General features: G+C 44.3%; 1 protein-coding gene across 1 annotated transcript; it reads right to left on the bottom strand.

Annotated features, from left to right (window-relative positions):
- Nucleotides 1-2,053: 2,053 nt before the first annotated feature.
- On the bottom strand, nucleotides 2,054-18,089 carry LOC144934459 (protein lifeguard 2-like). Its single transcript, XM_078860223.1, has 12 exons — nucleotides 17,896-18,089; nucleotides 12,024-12,520; nucleotides 10,030-10,109; nucleotides 8,555-8,619; nucleotides 7,577-7,630; nucleotides 7,406-7,456; nucleotides 5,906-5,945; nucleotides 5,741-5,778; nucleotides 4,964-5,051; nucleotides 4,071-4,166; nucleotides 3,435-3,488; nucleotides 2,054-2,687 (listed from the first exon to the last, which is right to left on the bottom strand). Exons 2-12 carry the CDS (start codon nucleotides 12,436-12,438, stop codon nucleotides 2,541-2,543), a joined length of 1,128 nt encoding a protein of 375 aa, XP_078716349.1. The 5' UTR covers nucleotides 12,439-12,520; nucleotides 17,896-18,089; the 3' UTR covers nucleotides 2,054-2,540.
- Between the last annotated feature and the right edge of the window lie 4,030 nt (nucleotides 18,090-22,119).

The following is a 22,119-nucleotide window of genomic DNA, read 5'->3' as shown; positions in this document are numbered from 1 at the left end:
ACTCACGTTCACTTGGACCAGACTCACCACTCACATTCACTCTCACTAGACACTCAGTTACTTCCCACTAGACACTGACCACTCACATTCACTCTCACTGGACATCACTCACATTCAGAAGACACCCACAACTCACTTCCACTCCCACCACTCACCATTCACTTCACCAATTCACAATGACAATCGTGATTAAGTGTGGCCAATTAACCCACACGATGTGCATGGAGTAGGGAGGCCCCGTCATCCAGCAGGGGCCTGACAAACGTGGGTTTCCTATTCCATGTTGGAAATCCAAGGTTTATGGCAAGGCAGTAGCCATGGAGTCAACATTGGGGGGGACCAAATCTTCCAGGGGGTGTGGGGGTCCCCTCCCAGCAAAACAAATCAACATTTGAAAACGAATTTCCTGCCTAAAATATTTTTAAAAATCACTAACCCATAGGATGGATTTTTTATATTTTTTTTACAATAATGTATAATAGTGTATTGTATTACATTGCTCTGTTTTATCTTTTTATCTTTTCTTGTTTCATTGTATGTAATGGCAGAGATTAGGGATTAATAAAGTACAACCATAACCACAATCATATAAACAGAAATTTATTTTATAGCAATATACTGTATGGGGGGGGGGGGGACATTTTGAGCATATTTGAATATTGGGGGGATGTGTCCCCCCCCCAATATATTATAATTACTGCCTTGGTTTATGGTGTTATTAATTATACGTATACAGTATGTGTATATAAAGCAGACGTTGATATTTGTCCAGTACGGGCATCTTTCGATATAAGGGGCACAGATACGTTCCTGGAAAGTTTTCCATAAAACAATATAATACAAATCAACGGGAAAATAAAGTTCAATATACAGAATTTCGCTGAACGGACCTTTCAGTGACTTATTTGTTCCGTATGTCAAGGGATTCCCGTACAGTAATTGTATTTTTAGCAGTTATTTCTTATGCCCACCAGGAGAGGGCAGTGCGACAAATGGTTCTGAACTTCCACCCCCATCACTAATCCGCAATGACAATCGTGATTAAGTGTCAACTCCGACCACGCGCGAGGAGTGTGGAGTCTCATACAGCAGGGGATTGCTCAACGTTTATTTTTTCCCCAATTTTATATTGGACATTAAATGTATATTTCATTATAAATAGAACGGTGTTTGTTAAAGAGAACGTGTTGCTGTTTGGCCAGTATAGTACTGGACAGACCTCCCTCAACACACTGAATTTGTTCTTGAAAAATTGTCCGTCAAGCGAAAATCCGTATATCGAACCATATTTTCGATGCCCTTACTTCCACCCATCCCATGCCTCCGATTCTTTCTAACATGCATCCTTCCCCCAGAATGCCCATGCCCCGCACTGTTCGGTACAGCATCTAGTGCGTTTCCTTTTAGATGCTACATTAATCCAAATTAAATAGCATTTACAGTACATGCTATTTAAATCCAACGGAAGGTCTTGAGCATGGGCTTGTATATATGGAGTGGGAATTCCAGATTGCAGCAGAGGGGTGAACTCCCAATGAAGAGGCCATGTAGAGGGGAGTACAGTGAGATGAGAGGTAGGCAGGGGAAAATCCATGGTGGCTTTTTGAAGACATCCGGTGCTGGATTGCGAGCCAGTTAAGCGACCAGATAACTGGGTTCATGTGGGCTTACTTGTAGGTGTGGATATGGAGTATCACTGCTGCACCCTGGATTCAATTGAAGTGTGGCGGCAAGGGATTTTGGGAGGCCTCAGACTAGCAGGGTTAGTGGAGAGCCACAGTAATCAACACAAGTGATTAAGCTATTAAGGTCTCAGTAAATGGGGCAACAGATTTTAGATGCCAACAGATGCAAGCAGTCTTGCACAGGTGGAGGTAGGAAATCCTCCATGTGGAGATGCGAGAGAAATTCTGAGTAGAAGATGGTGCCAAGGTTTCGGATGCTCTTCATCAGCTGGACGTGGTAACGTTCAATACATAGATGTGTTTTAAATATGGATTACAGTTATACATGAATGAGTGCTGCGCTTAAATAGCAGACATGCCAAATGAAATACAGTACTGAATAGCGTCTTTATTTACTTAATGACAATTTACAATATAAAACTGCAACCTTTAGTCTTCTGCATCACCTGCCTGAATGTTATGAGAATATTTACGGTAAGTGCAGATTTCGCAAAACATTTCCTTTGCCCAATTGTTACTGCAGCTCTTGTCCTCGACACTTTTGATACATCGGTATTTACATGGCACGACGAGGGTATACAACAAAGCAAGTCAGCTAGCAAACAAACAGAACACCAAGGCACGTAAAATAAATTTGCATGCATGTGTGCAGACAGACACCACAGAATACAAATAGAGCACATACAGTCACAGATATGACCTCACATACTGGACCGCGCGCAAATGTTCATGTGCGGGGTCCCATTTGTTCACGCGAACGCGCACACACACACACACGCCACACACGCCACATACTCAGGTCCACTCGCACACTGGAGTTTATCAGGGAACCCTGCAGAGACGCGCAAGGGCAGTTTAGTTTCGTGAGCCAATGAGTTGCAGCAGGAATGTGAAGATGTAGACAATGTCCATGTAGAGGCGGAGGGCTCCGTTGATGTGCTCCTCGGGGCTGATGGAGTTACGCCGATTGCCAAGCAGCAGCTGTGTGTCCACCGCCAAAAACTGCAGCGAGAGTCATATTGGCCGCCAGCTTTTCACCATGGCCAAGGTGTACTATATGCGTATCCTATACATTAGCTCGGAGTTCTCGTTAGGTCTCTAAACGCACGTATATCAAATGTCAACAAAGATCATTGGATACAGAATAGTGGATTATTTAGAGACAAACCACTGGGTAAGCAGTGTTTTGTAAAGATTTTCTCTACCATAGACCACATTCATACTATCAATAAGATTCTAGAATAGATTAATGGATTTCAAATACCATTGTGCCTAGCCTTTATAGACTATACAAAGCATTTTGACTCATTGATAATTGCTCGTCATCCAAGCTCTCAAACGAATTCCAAAATTAAAAACATTTTTAGAAGTAATTAAAACGTTTCAAAAAACGGAATAGCCACACTGGGATTTCATGAAGAACGTACCAACATATATCACAAGGTAATAAATACGCTTTCACTAAAGTTATTCAACGCAGCATTCAAATATGTATTTGTTTTAATTGGAGAAACAAAGGCATAATAAGACTTCATTTTACCACGTGAGAACCCAATGATATAATGTCTCTTTTGCAAGGGTGAACTGGATCACCAAGTAATGACAGTACAATACATTTCAGAACTAAAAATATGGAGAATAATTTATGATATTAAAATGTTAGTATGACGGGAATCCCATTGCTGTACAGGCTTTTGTGAATTCTGTACAGCTATCAAACACTTACAGTGCGAGTACAACATTACTTACCACTGTGAAGATCACAGCTCCCAAACCCGCATAAACCGTCTGGATCCATGGGATCTGAAGCCAGACAGTGAAAGCACAAACATCATGAGCTACATTTCAGAGTAAAGCTGCATAGTGTTCGCACAACAGGGTATACTTATCATCTAAGTCTAATTTCTATTTATAGAACACCTTTACTCAAGGCCTGATATAGCTTACAAAGTGATGACAGAGTTGTATCAGTTTAAACCGTTTAAACAGGATGAGTAGTAATGGCTTCAATGGAAGCATTGTAAAGAACAATTTTAATTCCATTTATCAAGTTGTTGAGCCAGCTGGCCAGGGTTGGGCAAAACCTAGCCCACTTTTCACCCAGGCAACTGGAGAGCACAGACTAAGTGTTACTCACCTAGCATTAAAACTAACAATAACAGTTAAGAGACAAAAAAAACATACACCATTCAAATTAATCTAGGACGTCATCCACTGTGGAGATGGAGCAATACAATTAGCCCCTGAAGGTGCTGAATGGATGATTACATCACATGATTGCAGTGGCTTGGGGAAGTTTTGATTCAGCAGTGGGCTGACCATGACCGAGTGGTGTACTAAATGTGAAGTGTGTGTCGTGGTTTTTCTCTGTTTTGTGAAACTTGCGTATCCGAAGGGGACGGTGAATGCGGCTATGAGGCCGGTGAGCAGCAGCACCATGGAGAGGGCAAACATCACACCAGGACACGAGGTGAAGTCAACCTGGAACACACACACACAAATCTCACAATGTGTATATTGTATATACCCATTCAATATACACAAAGACAAACAAGTCAAAGATCCCCCATATAGCCTTAACATACTTTTTGGGACAAGTGCTGTTAGCGAGCATCTACAAAGACTGAGTCGACCTAGGGGAGGCCCAGGATCGGTGGTGTTGGCCGTCAGCCGGGTTCGTAGTGTAGCGTGCAAACCACTGCACACTACTGCTCCCTACGTATTCATGACTGCAAGTACATGTGCATATGCAAACACATCACAGCTGTCATTGTGCTGTACAAGTGAACCACAGTGGCAAAGTATATCTAAACCAGTCCTGGGTCCACCTCCCCACCAAGACAATGATCACTCGTATAGACTGTTGGGGCAAGTGATGCAAGTGAGCATCCATGAAGCCGAGCACGGCACACGAGGGAGTTGGTGGCCAGCACCACTCCCAAACACCTTTGTCTCCCGAATGGCGAATATTTACACACCACACCAGGTACTCATTTGAGGCTGAGTCGACCTAGGGGAGGCCCAGGACCGGTTCAGATAATTAATCGAACTTGGGTCGCCAGGTTCGCAGCACAGCGTGCTAGCCGCTACACTACCCCTCACTACCTCCCCACCACACCTTGAATTAACTGTATGGTCGAACAACCCACATAACTGACACAGTATGGGGAGGCCTTCTTTATCCAACAATAGATTGATAAAGGGTTGCACATGTACAAACACATATTAGTGGAGGATATATTGCGTTGTGACTGTTGTGGGGTTTTTTTCCCCGTTACCTTAGTCTGGAAGCAAAAGAGTGTGACAGCGCCACACACTGCCGCTGTGACGCCAATGCACATGAGCACTGAGTTGGTGTTGTAGAAGCTGTGAGCAAAGGGCAATGGACAAAGATACGTGGTTAACAATAGGGCTGGACTCTTAAAGCAGTGGTAAATGGTGAGACATTTGGTGAAATTAAGTTCTCATGAGACCTTCTCTGAGTGAATTTCAACACTGCTTATTGCACTGCTGTGTACATCAATATCATTGTCATTATCAGAAATCACCAACCTAAGCATGACTATAATTTATCAAACAATATTTTTTTCAAAATGCATGTAATTATAACAATTGTTTCATACTGTCGACACCACCATTGCTACCAACACCATTGTCAACATTTTCCAAAATGTGTCAGCTGACCCCACTTCATATTTATGCCTCATTGTTGGAGCGTACATTTTCATTATCGTGAGTGGTTCAAGAGCCCGAACTGTTAACTAGGTGCCGCGGTGGCTAGGAGATGTTAACTCCCTCGCCTGGAATGCAGGAGGTCGTGGGTTCGAGCCCAACCCCGATGCCCCATGGTCACGTGGATTTTTCTCCAGGCCCTCTAGTTTTTCCCATCCACATTTAGAAACATGAATTTAGAGTATTTGCCTGCGATAAATGTTTACGTGATAAGCCACTTCGTTGAGCTATCACTTGTGGCCAGGTTGCTTCTGAAAAATAGCTAATAGCTCAGTGGGCTTTACCTGGAAACAGAAAATTTAAATTTTTTTTTATATATATACCTTGCCAGCATTCCAGTGAGGTAGGACATTGCCAGCGTCTGTAGGAAAACAACGGTGACATATATATTCTCAAGTCATCCTTTGTCGACACGTTTATGTAAACATCCATGCAATGTGTCCATCCGTGTAAAAGTAAAAACAATAATCTACGTGCAAAATGCTTACGAGGACGGCCAGCAAGATGAAGTTGAGTGGGAAAAGCCTCCTAAACAACAAAGGAGTCATAGCAATGAGCACTGCAGACAAATCAGTGCAAGAAGATGCATTCTGAAATAAATATGCAAGTACATTAAATTATATTTATAGCGTTAGAATTAATATACTGGACCCGAATTGCACCCAAGCCTCTGGTTACTGTTTATCATGTAAACGTGAATGGAATAGAAACATGAGTTCTGGAAAGCGTTTTTGAGCAATAATGTATTATTCTTTTATTAATTTTCTTAACTTAACCCAGTCATGCATAGCTGACTAAAAGCGAAACCAAATATTTTGCTGTTGGATTTATGTGATTTTAGTCAAAAATATCCCCCAAATATGATGAAAATGTTTCCAATAATTTATTTTAAAATTATAATTATGTCCATGACAGTGAACACTAAGCTTCCACCACGAAGTTACTATATGGTAACCAGTGATAGAAGAAATCTCTTCTATCACTGTTTGTAAAATGTCTTTGTTGCAATTGGCCTCGGTAGCGAGAAGTTACTTCCGTCACCTGGTACACAGGAGGGCATGGGTTCGATCCCGACCCAGATACCTGTATATTTTGATCTACATGTTCTCTCTGTGGTCACGTGGATTGTTCTCCAGGTCCTCTCTACATTTAGAAACATGCGTTTAAATTATTTGGCGACTATACATTCCCACATATGATACAAACCACTTCGATGAGCTATCATGTGTGGCCAGGGCACCTCTGAAAAGGCACTGATAGCGCAGTGGGCCTTACCTGGTAAATAAAAAACAATTTTTTTAAAAGAACAAGGCCCCATAATTTAGATGGCATGTCCTTGCCAGAATATCTGGAAACCCAAAAGCATTTTTTTCATAAGCCTGATTCTGCTGACGAGACCCAGAAGGTCGAAACCAGTCCAGAGTTGTCTTCTTCTTGGTTTTTTCGGTAAAGTCACGTAGAAGGGAAGTAATAAAATAATAAAAATAAAACATTGTAGCCGAAACGTCGTGAGAATTATTTTATTATGTTTTATTTTTATTATTTTATTACTTCCCTTCTACGTGACTTTACCGAAAAAACCAAGAAGATGAATCCCTGCAGTCACGAAAGCTTTAAATCGAAATTTCAGAGTTGTCTTGCTTAAACACATTCTGATGGATAATATCGGTTTGAAAAGCCAATAAGCCTATGACAAAAATATATTTTGTATGAGAATGGTCTGTGTTTATGTAATTTCTCTACACATGTGGAGTGCTAGTCAAGTACACGATATTTTCATAACATTGGCCTGGGTCTTGGGTATGGGCACAACTCATACTACTGTTATAACAGATAAAGGTACAGGCCTGACCTGCCAGTGCTTGCTCACGCCACTGCTGGTGGAAGAGCCTCCACTAGAGTGAGCCTCTATAGAGACCTTCTAGAGGGTATTTTGACCAACTGCTGTTTTAGAAGATTCAAATATCTACTGTAACACGATGTCTCACCTTGCCTTGGTGCAGCAAACCAACCCGAGATATGTAGCGAAGAAGACGCCACTGCATTCACAAAAGGAAGGGGCTCTGTCAGATGTATGTAAACAGTGGCACAATTTATGGCTTCATGTTTGGGTACATTGTTTAAACAATTATAAGCAGGAAATGATGAATCATACTCACTAAGAGGCCCAGTATATTGCTGGGTTATTCTGCACAAATTTCTTCACGGGGACACTGTTGAGAAGCACATGAACAATATTAAAATTCACTTCTAAAATCCTCCTAATTGCAAGGTTCATAATAATTTTCCTGGTGTTTGGGGCCCGGAGAATTAAAATAAAAGTAAGTGTAAAAAGACTGCTATATATTTTACTGTTTATAAAATAACTCTTCATAACTGGAGTATAGTCGCAAAATAATATCATAAATAACAAAGGCTTGCCCCAAAGATACACATGTTTAAAGAACATTTCCTTCAGTGTTATCCTGATTGTGCTATTGGCGCCATGTCATGCGACAAAGTATTCAATCGGAACTCTCGCAGAGTGGTGCAACCCTTCGTGATTGAAGAATGACCCACGGATACAGATATCAGAGCTTTCTCTAAGATCCCAAGTGGCTTATAATCTACACTTAAGGGGTAGCACTTTCCCACCTTCCCTGCCACCGAGAATAACGTTTGTCACATGACAGTCAAACTAATTTTTTTCATTCTTTAAGTGCATAACCAAATTTAATGTGTTTTCGTATGTGCAGTTATTCGTGACCAAGCTGGGGCCATACACCTACTACACTTGGGAGCCCAGTTTAATCACAGGTGATTGTGTGGAATTGGACCCAGGCTCTCAGCAGTGGCAGCTTAGTGCTCTGACCTCTTGAGCCACCCGGCCAACTTTGTATTGGCCCACTAGACCTTTCTCAATACGGTCCCCAAGACTTCTAACGCGCAGCGGCCAGCGACTCGAATGACAGTGTGGCAGATGGGACCAATAGATTTTTTAAATCCAGACAAGTTGTAGTTAGAGTAACTTGAAGAAGCACCTCCAATTATCACGGTTGCTACGTACAGTGAGAAAGAAGTTCAACATACATAGATTCTTTATGCCCCAAAATCACCCTCTCTCCTCTGGCAACGTCTCCCCGCCACCACCGACTTACACGAAAGTGCACACCGCCACGAAGCCGAAAGTGACGAGCAGCTGCACAAAAAGGATGATGTAGACCTGTGGGGCACAGACGTGTCTTGTATTCAGTCCAATATACAGCACTAAAACCACATATATATACACTATAATGACTGATGTAAATGTTCATGTTTAGAAGGGCTAAGCATATCTAATACAGATGACAGTGACTGCCATTAAAAGGACTTTCTAGAAGCGCTAAGAATATCTCATGTATACAGACGGTCATGATTTTGTGACACAAAATACACCCTGGAGGTTGATCAGATTAACTCGTAGAGCAGTTCTACATTGCTTAAAGTCCCGTAGTGAACACTTAAAAATGTATGATCCCCCATCATCAGTGCACCAAACAACATCCCACGGAGTGTAACGCTGACAAATATAAAAGCCTGCTTCCGAGTACACATTTTACGACAATCCCCAAGGAGCCTACCTCACGCAACTATCAAAGTTATACTTTTATCATGAACATCTAATTGTGTTGTTGATCATTGCACGGTTGGAGCGTAAACTGAAAATAAAACTATAGCCTATGCCCTTTAAACGTTGTGGAGCTTATTAATTCACATTTGTTGTGTACTACATAGGCAACCAAACAACCTAGAAAACAATTATGTAAGCAGAGCGTGGCATTTTACTTTCCTGCAAGGCATTCCCATAGCTCTGGGTTAATGCCACACATTGGATCTATTGGGTTGGAGCATTGGGAGCAGTGGTTAGTGGGGAGACCCTTATACTGGTAGGAACCTCCTGGTTACACCAGCCCACAGGGGATTATTGTTCCGTCCGTCGTGCATCCAAAAATGGGAGGGGTGGGGCTGGGTAGAGAGGGTGGGGCTGGGTAGAGAGGGTGGGGCTGGGTGGGGGGTGGGAGGGGTGGGGCTGGGTGGGGAGGGGCTGGTCACCCCGTGGTGCCCTTATAAAACTCAACGTTTAACCTACTCACGCCGGCTTGTGCCCGCCCTCAGTCGGCCATATTTGCGGAATACACCACGCTGCCGTTGACCCTGACCATTGACCGAGCAACCCAACGTTCCTACCAGCTCCCTCCGCAGGAATGTGTTCCTCACACCATATGGGTCAAGGGGGGGTTATTTGATCATACCTCACCACACTTGTGTGGGTGGGGAACAGACATGCGAGCACAAGAGTTCAGTACAACAATTTACTTTGGTGCACTGCCCTCTGCTGCGGATCATGAAACTCAATAACCTGCCTGGCATGCACGCAGATTTCCCTTTAGCTTCCGAGATCTGACGAGATCGAATGCATTCCGGGTTGTTTGGTCATAGGCCTTGAAATCTAACTCCATTATTTTTATATATTAAAAAAATAAATCCTTTGAAGGTCACTGCTGTCAGACAACAGTCACACTGGAGGTTGCAAGGGCATGTTTATCTTCGGTTGAGGGTCTAAGGAATTCCGGAATCTGGTTATGCTGCACACCTTTTGGATGAACATTCGTCGTACATTCTTGTCATCCCAGACTCCGATGGAATTTTCATTTGTACTTACGCCTCCATACTCTAGACACACACGCAAAGGCATTGTGGTTAGAAGTGGTGATGTGGCCAGCACTATGCCACACTTGCGTTTGTAATGCTGTCCTTTCCAACTAAGGATGAAAGCATTCATCCATTAGCTTTGTCCATCTGTCTGTGATGGGAGCGCATGATAACTCCCAGAAAGATTATCCAATGTTAACAAAGATTTGATATTATAGTGTGTTGCTGTTAGGAACTTATCCTAAATAAAACCGGCCAAATATATACAAAGGGTTGCCCAAAACATGGAGACAATCCAAACCGTGAACCTCTCCAACAGGTTTATGCCATGTCGCCACCCACATATATAGGCCAGAAATGTAGTATGACAAGACCAGTCAGGCAAAGGTAGTTAGGCTATGCTCAGCCTACCACGCAGCTCTGTATAGACACTCTTAAGCAATCTAATACTATGTGGATGTTGTCAAGTTAAACAATTAAAACATATGCACATATTCTCATTCTGAAGTCAATCACACAGACTGCGGAGCACACCATTCAATGTAGTTTCTTAAGATAATGCTGCCTCTAAAAATAATCCTCTCATGCACCGTCATCCCAAACACTTAGCTAATATACACAACATTAGCACCCAAGAGGCAAAACCAACTCTCGAAAACGGGCCATGAGCGACATTTAACAGTCCAGTTTTCAAAAACACGAAAAACTGCTTGCGTTTCATGTGCACTGACCTATCCCACGTCACTAGTTCTCACGTGAGCAGTGAGGAGGCCTCTGTGTGCACGACAGATGGGCCCACGGTTAAATGTCACGTCCGAGTGGCGACCGTGCATTTGTCCATTAGGTGCGGTCACCATAAACAGTTTTCCCTTTACTTAAAACAAAGAGTCACTGAGTCACCGTGATGTATGGCTTACACTGGACTCATACGGGCACCAAATTAAATGAGTGTGCCACTTCTAAGCTGGCTTGGATATGTCTGAAAAAACTGTTGTGGTGTTCAGTTTCAGTTCCACGTGACAGTATTTATGTACTATGATAAAAAAAATAGAAACTTTCGGAGATTATCGTTTCATTTTGGCAAAGTAACAAATTCGCGGACTCGGGTAATGCTCTGAAAAGTATTTGGCAGTGTTCACATTAATTAGAGGGCTTTGGTGAAGGGTGTGGTGCAGAATCACAATTCCAAACCAGGGCAGGTTTGTTAGGCAGTTGTGTCAGGTGTGTCCCTCCACAGGTACGGCTCTGAATTATCTAAGCCTCGTCCTGCATTGTGATTCATGATCTGCACACACACACTGGATGGATTGTGGCTTGGCATGTGCACGGTGAGCAGACTGTGGCTTGGCACTCATTATTTCACATTGCTTGCCAAAATACTGCCGTACAAACTAAAATGTAACTACACATTTACGTGTACATTTCTGTGTACATGTCATGGGCCACTCATCGTTGCAAGCGCTGCTGTAGAATGTGGCCCAGTCATGTTATTTAGTGAGCGCAGATGCCACCTCATGTTATATTGGGCTTGTTTTTAGTCCCGAACTGTTAAAAGTCAACAACAAAACCAACATAATATGATAGGTGTCTGCGTTTACTGAATTACGTGGCTGGACCATTTCCGAGAACACTATTGGCAGAATTCCAGGCGAGGCTCCCAAAACAAGTTCCAATAGTCCATGCACCACCAAATGTCCCTTTGGCCCCCCAAGTTCACTCTCTTTACTGCTGTATCATTGTTAAGGTGTCCCAGACAATAAATCTACTGCCCCCCCCACCCCGCCTAAGCAAAGTGTATCGCTTGCCTGAAAATAAAAAGTGACACGACTTCATTGTCACCTCTTTTCCACTTTTCATCTGCAAAAAGCTCATTGCTGTTTTTAGTAGAGGCCGTTTCATTTCCGCCATCTAAGATTAAAAAAGAAAATCACTCACCGGGCCCTCCAGTACTAGGGCCAACGTTCCCGAAGGACGGGTGCAGGGGAATGGTCGGCATCATGAAGGGCGGTGGCGCGGTGCCCCCTCTCTGCGGCTGCGATGCATTAGGGGGTGGATTCTCTCCCGGGTATCCCCCGGGCTGCCCCCCAGGTGGTGGGTATCCCCCGGCAGGAGGGTACCCACCGGGCTGCCCCCCAGGTGGTGGGTATCCCCCGGCAGGAGGGTACCCACCGGGCTGCCCCCCAGGTGGTGGGTATCCCCCGGCAGGAGGGTACCCACCGGGCTGCCCCCCATATGATGGTGGGTAACCGCCGGGGGGATCTTGGCCCGGGTTTGGGTAGGGCTGGTAGGGGGGAGGGTAGCTAGGCTGGTTGGTGCCATAGTATCCGGACGGAGCGCTTGGTTCCGACATGGTCGTGTAGTACGAGGGTCGTCACACGCTGCTCCGCTTGTGGGTGTGTTTCCTGCGTCTGTCCGTGCGTCTGGACAGGAGCCTGGAAATGTAAAAGGAGCAAATTGATAAAAGACAGAAAACTGATCATCAGTGGATTGGATTATAGATCCAACGATATGAGTGACACATTGTTTTCATACATTAACACATACTTGTCAACCCATACAGTTTATCCGTATTCTTGTACAGGGAAATTGAGCAAAACAATGTTTTGTCTATTTGTTTGTGTTTCTCCCTTGTGATGATGGGGCTTTGTAGGATGAACGTTGAGATTTATAAGGGCGCGGGTGACCAATAAGGTCTGAATTGGACTGTAATAAGGTAGGCACTGATAGGGGGTTGACAGGTATGTTCACACCCGCACCCTCCCCCACCTCTCTCTGTGATGGGCAAGATAATCGAATGTATTTATGGTTTAGGTAAATGATATGTAAATGACATTCTAATATACAATTTTAGCCGATGGGAGCAGACAAAACTGTGAAAATTAGGCAATTGAGAATTAAAGCAAATGAGGCCTGACTGCATACCAGTTCATGAACTCACTGCCAGGGTGGCCTACTCCAGAAATAATATCCGCACTTGTACTTTGGTAAACACATGTACTATATACTAGCTTAAAGTATAGAAAATTCTGAAAGCATATCTTTACTGGAGCTTATTATTGGATCCATTGTATACAACGTGTACCATTCCCAAATGTCAGGCAGTTCTAGATTGATTTGATTCACAGGGATATTACACCACTTTAGGGAAAAACCTAATTACTGTACAGTATTAATTATAATTAAATAATAATTTAAAGCCCTTTGCCAATCCACTGCTGGATGATGGCGTCTCCATGCAGTGTTGCTTTGTCGGGGTTGTTTGCCCATACTTGGCCACACTGGGTCAGTTCGGGTTGATTTAGGGCAGAAGGTGGGGGGGGGGGCATGGCCCAGGGCCAGTTGCAGTTATCGAGATATCGCAAATCCACAGGCCACACGGATATTTGCCATGCCGGAAATTGACCTCAGGTGGCAGGGTTCACGGTGGGGCAGCACAAGAAAAAACAACTCTGCTTTTATCGTATTACAGTGCCACCGCTCCACACACATTTGCATTGGGTTCACTGTAATCTGTTAAACAGTTAAACATTTTCCATCGAGGCTAAGCAGATGTTCGCTTCTGCACATCAAATGGTGTATGCAAACACAGTCCAGAGGAAGCAGCTATATGCTCCTGGCACAGATAACAGTTACGCTTGGAATTCCACTTTTAAAAAATACATTATTTTTTTTGTATACCAAATAAAGGGTCTGCTTTGTCTTGAATTCAGACTGCCTCCAACTAATACAGTGCTCAACTCAAATACTCAGACCGTGGGATCGGAGATGTACGTTGAGTTGAGTGATTAAGTAAAGTGTATTGCCAAGTAAAGATGCAACGTTGGGCAACCCAACGTTGGTCTAACGGTGCCAACCACATGCCAACGTTGCATGTTTACTGGAAGTATATTAATGAAGGCTCATTGAATTGATCTAACCGACTGTCATGCTTAAAAGCTGCTATTTGGGAAATTATGACTGTCATCACAAACCATCCATGGCCTTTTGATAAAACTTTATTCATACTCGACCCTGCAACGCTGCCTTCATTCTTTACAAGACTGGCAAGGACATACCCCATGATGACCACTGTATCAATTATAAAGAATAATAAAGTAATGCAATTTACCAAGCAACAGATTCAACAGGAGTGAACAGTCCACCGGGGAAGATGTTGAACCATGCCAGGGGCACATGTCTGTGTGTGTAGCATATTGCACTGTGGACACACCTAGTTACTGAACAATGCATGCTCTACACCTCCGAGGGCTGCTCACATGCATGCTTTGCAGGAGAGCTATTATAATTCGAATTCCTGCATAGTCTGTATGTCAAATATGTTGGGTGTGCACCATATCAAGACGACCAAAGCCTAGGAGAAGTTACGTACTCAAATGAATGAAAGGGACCGTGGAATACACACATTTGCAAAGGAGCGCAGAAAACTGATATTTTTTTCATGAGATGATATATGATTTAACTGTCCAAATTTTTTACACGGCCCACTTACCATCCTTCATTATAGGATACAATGTGGGTAATCCCACATCTGGCCAGCAAGGAAGAGTAGGCCAAAATTCCCTCAAACGGTGTTCTCCAGAGGCCCTTCTTCTTTCAGCAGTGACGTGAGCAAGTAGTTGTTGGGCAGCACATGTTCTTTGACCTTATACACTATAGTTTACCTCCGGGAAAGCTCCCCCTTATGAGTAATAGGATCGGATATACAAAATCTGTGCTCACCATAGTATTTATGCAAATACTCTATAAAGGTGCTGTAAATATCATACATAACGTTGAGGTCGTTTGTTTTAGATGCGATGACATCACCTTGGCCCAAGTGAACTGTAACGGTATGAGGTGGCTTAGTTTTACAATACTATGTCAAAGAATGTAGATGGCACTACTGATCCCGAGTTAACATCTTGGTGACCACCTGTGATTAATCTGGGTTCTCAAATATTCATGGTCTCATTCCATTCACCAAAGGCTGCATATGTAAGAAATAAAAGTCACATTCAATATTATTTCATCTTTCATTCAGCAAATTCCATCAAAAAGAAAGAAGCATTTATTTTAATTGAAATATGCCATACTCTCTGCAGGGCATATAAAAGGCGTGTCCCGACTATTCTTAGAGTCCAAGAGTATAACAGTTGAAATGCGACGTGACATCTTCTGTGGCTATTTTCAGACAAAGTCGTGCACCGTTTGCTGTAAAAGTAAAAAATCATCCGTAAAACAGCTCTCCATGCCCGACCTCGTTTCCACCAAAGCCGCAATTCACGCCCACGCAGTATTGGTAGCACGGGCCCTTTTACTGCCCTTTTACTGCCCTTTATTGCGTGTTCTGTGTAACTAGGACAGCTTGTCTCAGCCAGTAGCGACAGTGGCAAGGCTGGCGCTTTAGTTGTTTTGTAAAGGAATTACTACACTAGAGACGGAAGAATATCGAGCAACAGTTTTATATAAAACTGACGTTTCAGTCGGAGCTGTCCGGTGCTGAGCTCCAGAAAATAGTCGAGTGGGATGGGGGTGCCCCAGAAACCTCGGTGGGAAATAAATTCCTGCTTTTTTATACGCTGCAGTACCAAGAATACGTACAACACTGTATCATACTAAATCTTCCTTGTGTGAATCAACATGTGGCAACCACAGCAATTGTTACAGAACTAATGACTGAATGGAAAATTATGTTTTATTCGAGGAAACACAATCTCTGTACGTTCACTACGTGGGTGGAGTGGGGGTACAGTGGTTAACTGATTACACTTTTAACCTGATGACCTAAGTTTGATACCCAGCCACAGCTCACATCTGTGGTGAGTGATAACTGAACAGGACCTGGGGGCCCCCCAAACCATCACCAATTGGACTGACCAGCGTGGTGAAGTATGGTCAAACAACACTCGTGACTGACACGGCGTGGGGACTTAAACCAGAAGTGGATTTTAAAAAGGGATGAAAATTAAATTGTTTAACAATATTAAAGTAGATTCCAAGTCGTCAAGTCTTTATGCCAATTAAGATAATCACGCCTGACAAAGTTAAACATCAAGGGAAATCCAACAGATTGTGTGAAGTGTTGATAATCACAGGTTTCATGGCAACAACACCTGGAGTAGGTACTTAACACATCCACCATTTCACCTGCAAAAAATATATCTAATCAACATTAACAACCCACATTCGTTGGTGGCATGAATAGTCATTGTACATATAATCCGAAACGCACATTATTAACAAAACAAACCAGATAAACAAATGTTTAAACCACCATAAACACCCCCCCATGTCTCTTAGTCAGAGCCACGTTTGGCAGGGGCAGAAGTCCTCATGAGTCATCACTGTTGGGCAGGGCGATGTCACCACTGGACATGTCGTCTTTCATTTCATTAAACCACGCAAAGCTCTGCTGGTGATGACTGTGTGAAACCTTTCAGATGATTTGGACACACAGACATGAACCGTGTACAAGTAATGTATAAACAAACATGTACAGCCGGTGTAAGAAAACATTCGCTTGTGTGCGTGGCACTACTAATCGACATCACACGCTGTGGAACCGGCAACCAATTCCTGTGTCCACGGAAAACATACGTGGTGGGGATTTACCCTGCCCTTAACCAACTAGCACTGACCAGGGTGGTGAAGTATGGTCAAACATTCCATGACTGACACGGTGTGTGTGTGTGGGGGGGGAAACCCCTTCATCCAGCAGTGGCTTGACTAAGGGCTGTAGATTAGCACGGTGTAATGCTGCGTTAACTTAACAGTGAAGGGAGGTCTTTGTAATGTACTGTACTTTAGACAGCAATTACATTTTATTATATTAAAGAATTTTACTCCGAGTTATCTAGGTCAGCCAAATTACCTTCACGTTGTACCGTACTCTGTACATGTTACATACAGTACTTCACTGTAGTGTCCTGCAAATTTAACTTTCTGCAAGACTATTGTCGTTTTAGAAACAGAAGTGTGTTTGTTTACGTCTGCGTGACAAGAGTCAGCCTGGACAATGTCGATCTTCTATCTCGTAAAGCTAAGCAGGACACCCGCCTGCCTGCCTTGGATGGATAGACAGGAGAGACGTCGGCCACGTGGTGGACACCACAGAGGCCACGTGGTGGACACCACAGAGGCCACGTGGTGGACACCACAGAGACCACGTGGTGGACACCACAGAGGCCACGTGCACCCACCAAACACAACAACATCGTTGTACCATACTTCTTTGCTCCCGCCTCTAATCATTCTCACTGCCTTCAACAAGCCGAGAAGACAAGCGTGTCGGTGGTGAAGTATGGTCAAACAATCCCCACACAAAGGGAGGCTCTCATCCAGTAGTGGATAGGCAACAACAAAGATGGGTTGTTGTCAGTACATGCACACAAAGTAAACGTACAGAGAGTATAGCTGCTCGTATGATTTCCCACCACCAACCACCACGATGACGACCGATCAACCCTAACAAGTGTTGCTTTCATTCGATGAACAGACTGCGTGGCACTACTTAATCGACATCGCACTAAAACGTCTTCATCATCAGCAGCATCATCATCGCGTTCCTTCGTAATCAGATCAAGATGTAACATCGCCACGTGTGTGTGGCTACAGCGTCGTGTGTCAATCCACTGCTGGATGAGCGCCTCTGCAACGCCGTGCGTGGGTTGCGGTCTAAGTTACTGGAGCCATACTTCACCACGCCGGTCAGTGGTGCGGGATGGCGAAGGCCATAGTGATGTTGTAGTACATTGTACTAACACGCACGACAACGTATGCCTGTGGTTAACAGTGTGATTGGTGTTTGTTTGTTTGTTCAGCAACTTACCTTGGAAGCGCCAGGAAACTCTTCTCTTGAACGACAACAGCAACAAAAGCCGCACGTGGTGGTGATGATGATGATGGTGGTGGTGGTGATGTCTTCTGATCTGAAGCTCCTGGAGGAGGAGATGGAGAGGGGTTCCTTCTCGCCTGGCCTGGGCAGGGATGAACGAGAGAGGGAACTGACGTGAGTCAGGCAGGGAGTGGTGGTGGTGCTGATGTTGGTGGGGGTGGTGGGGGTGTTGGTGGGGGTGTTGGTGGGGGTGGTGCTGATGTTGGTGGGGGTGGTGGGGGTGTTGGTGGAGGTGGTGCTGATGTTGGAGTGAGTGGTATTGGTGGGGGTGATGTTGTTGGAGTTGGTGGTGCTGATGTTGGTGGTGATGTTGTTGGTGGTGCTGATGTTGGAGTGGCTGGTGGAGGTGGTGGTGGTGCTGATATTGTTTGAGTGGTGGGTGGTGCTGATGTTGTTGGAGTTGGTGGTGCTGATGTTGTTGGAGTGGTGGTGATGTAGTTGGAGTGGGTGGTGGTGCTAATGTTGTTGGAGTGGGTGGTGGTGCTGATGTTGTTGGAGTGGTGATGGTGCTGATGTTGTTACAATGGTGGTGGTGCTGATGTTGTTGGAGTGGGTGGTGGTGCTGATGTTGTTGGAGTGGTGATGGTGCTGATGTTGTTGGAGTGGTGGTGGTGATATTGTTGGAGGTGGTGGTGCTGATGTTGTTGTAGTGGTGGGTGGTGGTGGTGTTGTTGGAGTTGGTGGTGGTGCTGATGTTGTTGTAGTGGTGGGTGGTGCTGATGTTGTTGGAGTTGGTGGTGGTGCTGATGTTGTTGGAGTTGGTGGTGGTGCTGATGTTGTTAGAGTGGTGGGGTGGTGCTGATGTTGTTGGTGGGGGTGATGTTGTTGGAGTGGTGGGTGGTGGTGATGTTGTTGGGAGTTGGTGGTGGTGCTGATGTTGTTGGTGGTGGTGCTGCTGATGTTGTTGTAGTGGTGGTGCCGACTCTTGCGTTGTGCTGCGTGCGAGCTCGTGGTAGGAAGTGGAATGGAAGTCTCCGTGTCCGCCCCACCCCGACACCGTCGTCACTTGCCAATGACGAATTCCGCACAACCACCACCACCCCCACCCGCATCGCTCCCACGGCGAAGACTCCACGGGGTCGTCGTCTTCTTTACTAACGACTGACGGGGCAAAGTTGCTGTCTGCGTAATGTTTATAAGGATTATAAGCACGTAAGGTTTATAACCCCGTGTTCTTGTGCGGGGAAATTGAGTTTTCACGTCCAAACGGAGTACAGTCGTTTCAATATGGGCACAAACAATAATGTTTTTTCTCTTAGTTTTTTTCGGTAAATAATAAACAATAATAACAAATGAAAATAAATAAATAAAATTTGGTAAAGTTAATTAGGTAAAAATAAAATAATAACAAATGAAAATTAATAAATTAAATCACGACGTTTCGGAGGCAACACAAGCTTCCTTGTGATTTAATTGATTTATTTTCATTTATTTATTTTTACCTACGTGACTTTACCGAAACAAACCTAAGAGTATGAATCCTTGCAGTCACGAAAGCTTCAAATCTAGATTTTGTTTTTTCGGTAAAGTCACGTAGGTCAAAAATAAAATAAATGAAAACAACTAAATTAAAGCACGACGTTTCGGGCGCAACACAAGCGTCCTTCTTCAGGTGGGGACAACTTAGCGAAAGCACAACCGCTTAAGTGTGTGGCTTCAAATCTAGAATCATATTAGTTTGTTTCTCCCTTGTGATGATGGAACTTTCTAGGATGAACGTTGAGATTTATATGGGGCACGGGGTGACCAATGAGGTCTGAATTGGTCTTTAATAAGAGGCATTGATAAGGGGTTGACAGGTATGTAGCTATGGGGCCGGCCATAAATGACGTCACGCACCTAGGTGGGGGGGGGGGGTCAGACATTTGTGACGATGGGGGGGGGGGGGGGGTTGAGAAATGTGACGTCACATCAAAAATTTAAATAAATATACACAAATATTCTACTTCATTAAATATACTTTTTAATAAATGTTTCTCCTACAACATCAGAGTGCAGCGCCACATTAAATACGCACTACAATGACAATAGTTGAAAGCGATTTGAAGCATGTTTAATTTTTGGGGGGGAGGTGGGGGGGGCAGAGCATTGTGACGTCATATTTGAGGGGGGGGGTCTGACTTTTTGTGACGCCGTGTGACGAGGGGGGGGGGTCAAAAATCCTCCAAAATCGCGTGACGTCATTTATGGACGGCCCCTATATGAAGGTCAACTCATGAAGATGTTGGTGTGGCCGGAACACCACGCCGGGACGCCTTTGGCACCCCACAAATGCTGCTGGGTTTGTTTTTCTTTCCTTCCACATCGCACCAAGTGCTCGTTTTTTAAGGCTGAGTCTACCTAGGGGAAAGACCCAAGATCAGAACTGGTTCAGTTGATCGTCAGTGGTGTTCGCGGATTGCCGGGTTTGTAGAAGGGTGCGCCCTAACCGCTGCGCCACCGCTCCCCACTCTCCCACAAAGACAAAGATCCCCTTTATAGCCTGAACAGACGTTTGGGGTACACATGCACACACATACAACAACAACCGCCATTCGCCACTAAGTTGCGGTGACGTCACCACGACGCTTGTGCCAGGCCATGTGCACCTTGAGGCCACGTGAAGTGTCGAACGCCCGCCGGCAGTAGGTCACGGGGCAGACCCAGGTGCCACGGGTCGACTGCATGAGATGAGATGACACACAGGCACAAATACTGGAGCTGCTTATCATCGTACACACATTAAGATAAACGCATCACGCACAGATAAACGCATACACACGAAAATAAAATAAAAACAAAGATCTCCCTCCCACCCCTACATAGTCTTAAACAGACGGTTGCAACAAGATCTGTTAGCAGGGACAGAATCACACAGAAATACACACAGACACACAACACACACACACAACACACAGCCACACACAGAAATACACACAGACACACAACACACACACCACAAACAGACAACACACACGACACAAACATAAATACACACACACAGAAATACACACAGACACACAACTCACAGAAATACACACAGACACACAACTCACAGAAATACACACAGACACACACACACACAGACACACAACACAGACACACACAGAAATACAGACACACAAATACGCACAGAAATATACACAGACACACACAACACACACACACAGACACTCAACACAGACACACACAGAAATACAGACACACAAATACGCACAGAAATACACACAGACACACGACACAGACACACACAACACACACAGAAATACACAGACACAGAAATACACACAGACACACATACAGAAATACACACAGACACACAACACACACACAGCCACACAGAAATACACACAGACACAGAAATACACACAGACACACACAGAAATACACAAAGACACACAGGCACGCAAAGAAATATACACAGACTCACAGAGACACACAGAAATACACACAGACACACATAATACACACAGACACAGAAATACACACAGACAACACACAGACACACAACACACAGACACACACAGCCACACACTGAGAAATACACACAGACATACAACACACACACAGACCCACAACACACAATACACACAGCACACAGACACACACAACACACACACACAGACACGCACACACAGTGGAACTCGCACACGGGGTGCGGTTTTTGTTGTAAAATACGTTTTGCCCAGGGTAGCTTGGTCAATCGTGAGGTTTTGGCTGTTACTGCTCTTAAAGAGCCACAGTTCTTCCCCCCCTCACCTAAAAGAAGCCCAAATACTACGCGAGTTTTTCTTTCTTCAAAGGGGGACATATTTACGATATACTGTACAGTAGTTTGAAGACAGGGGTATACTGTTAATGGCTTTTGGCCCACCCTATACACAACACCACCACCACACGTTCCCAGTAAACATGATAAGTTGGACCCAAAGGTTTCGACCACACGCCAAAGTTCAACCAACATTGACTACAGTGGTTTTGAGAGTGGGCTGCTGTTACATATTTGTACTATGCCGGATGCCTTCAATTAAGGTGCTCCTCTCACACCACTTTGCCCTATCAGTCCCGTGTCGTCTATCGATGGAGATGTGAGTCGCGGGTTATTTTTTTGTCCTGGCCACCAGTACCATTGTAGACTGATGGCCTTAATCTAAGTTGTCTTGTGGTTGTTGTTTGACT

Source organism: Lampetra fluviatilis, chromosome 10, assembly GCF_964198595.1.
Source record: "Lampetra fluviatilis chromosome 10, kcLamFluv1.1, whole genome shotgun sequence".
Taxonomy (NCBI): domain Eukaryota; kingdom Metazoa; phylum Chordata; class Hyperoartia; order Petromyzontiformes; family Petromyzontidae; genus Lampetra; species Lampetra fluviatilis.
The sequence above is the reverse complement of the archived record's forward strand: the minus strand, read 5'-3'. Positions and strand labels throughout refer to the sequence as shown.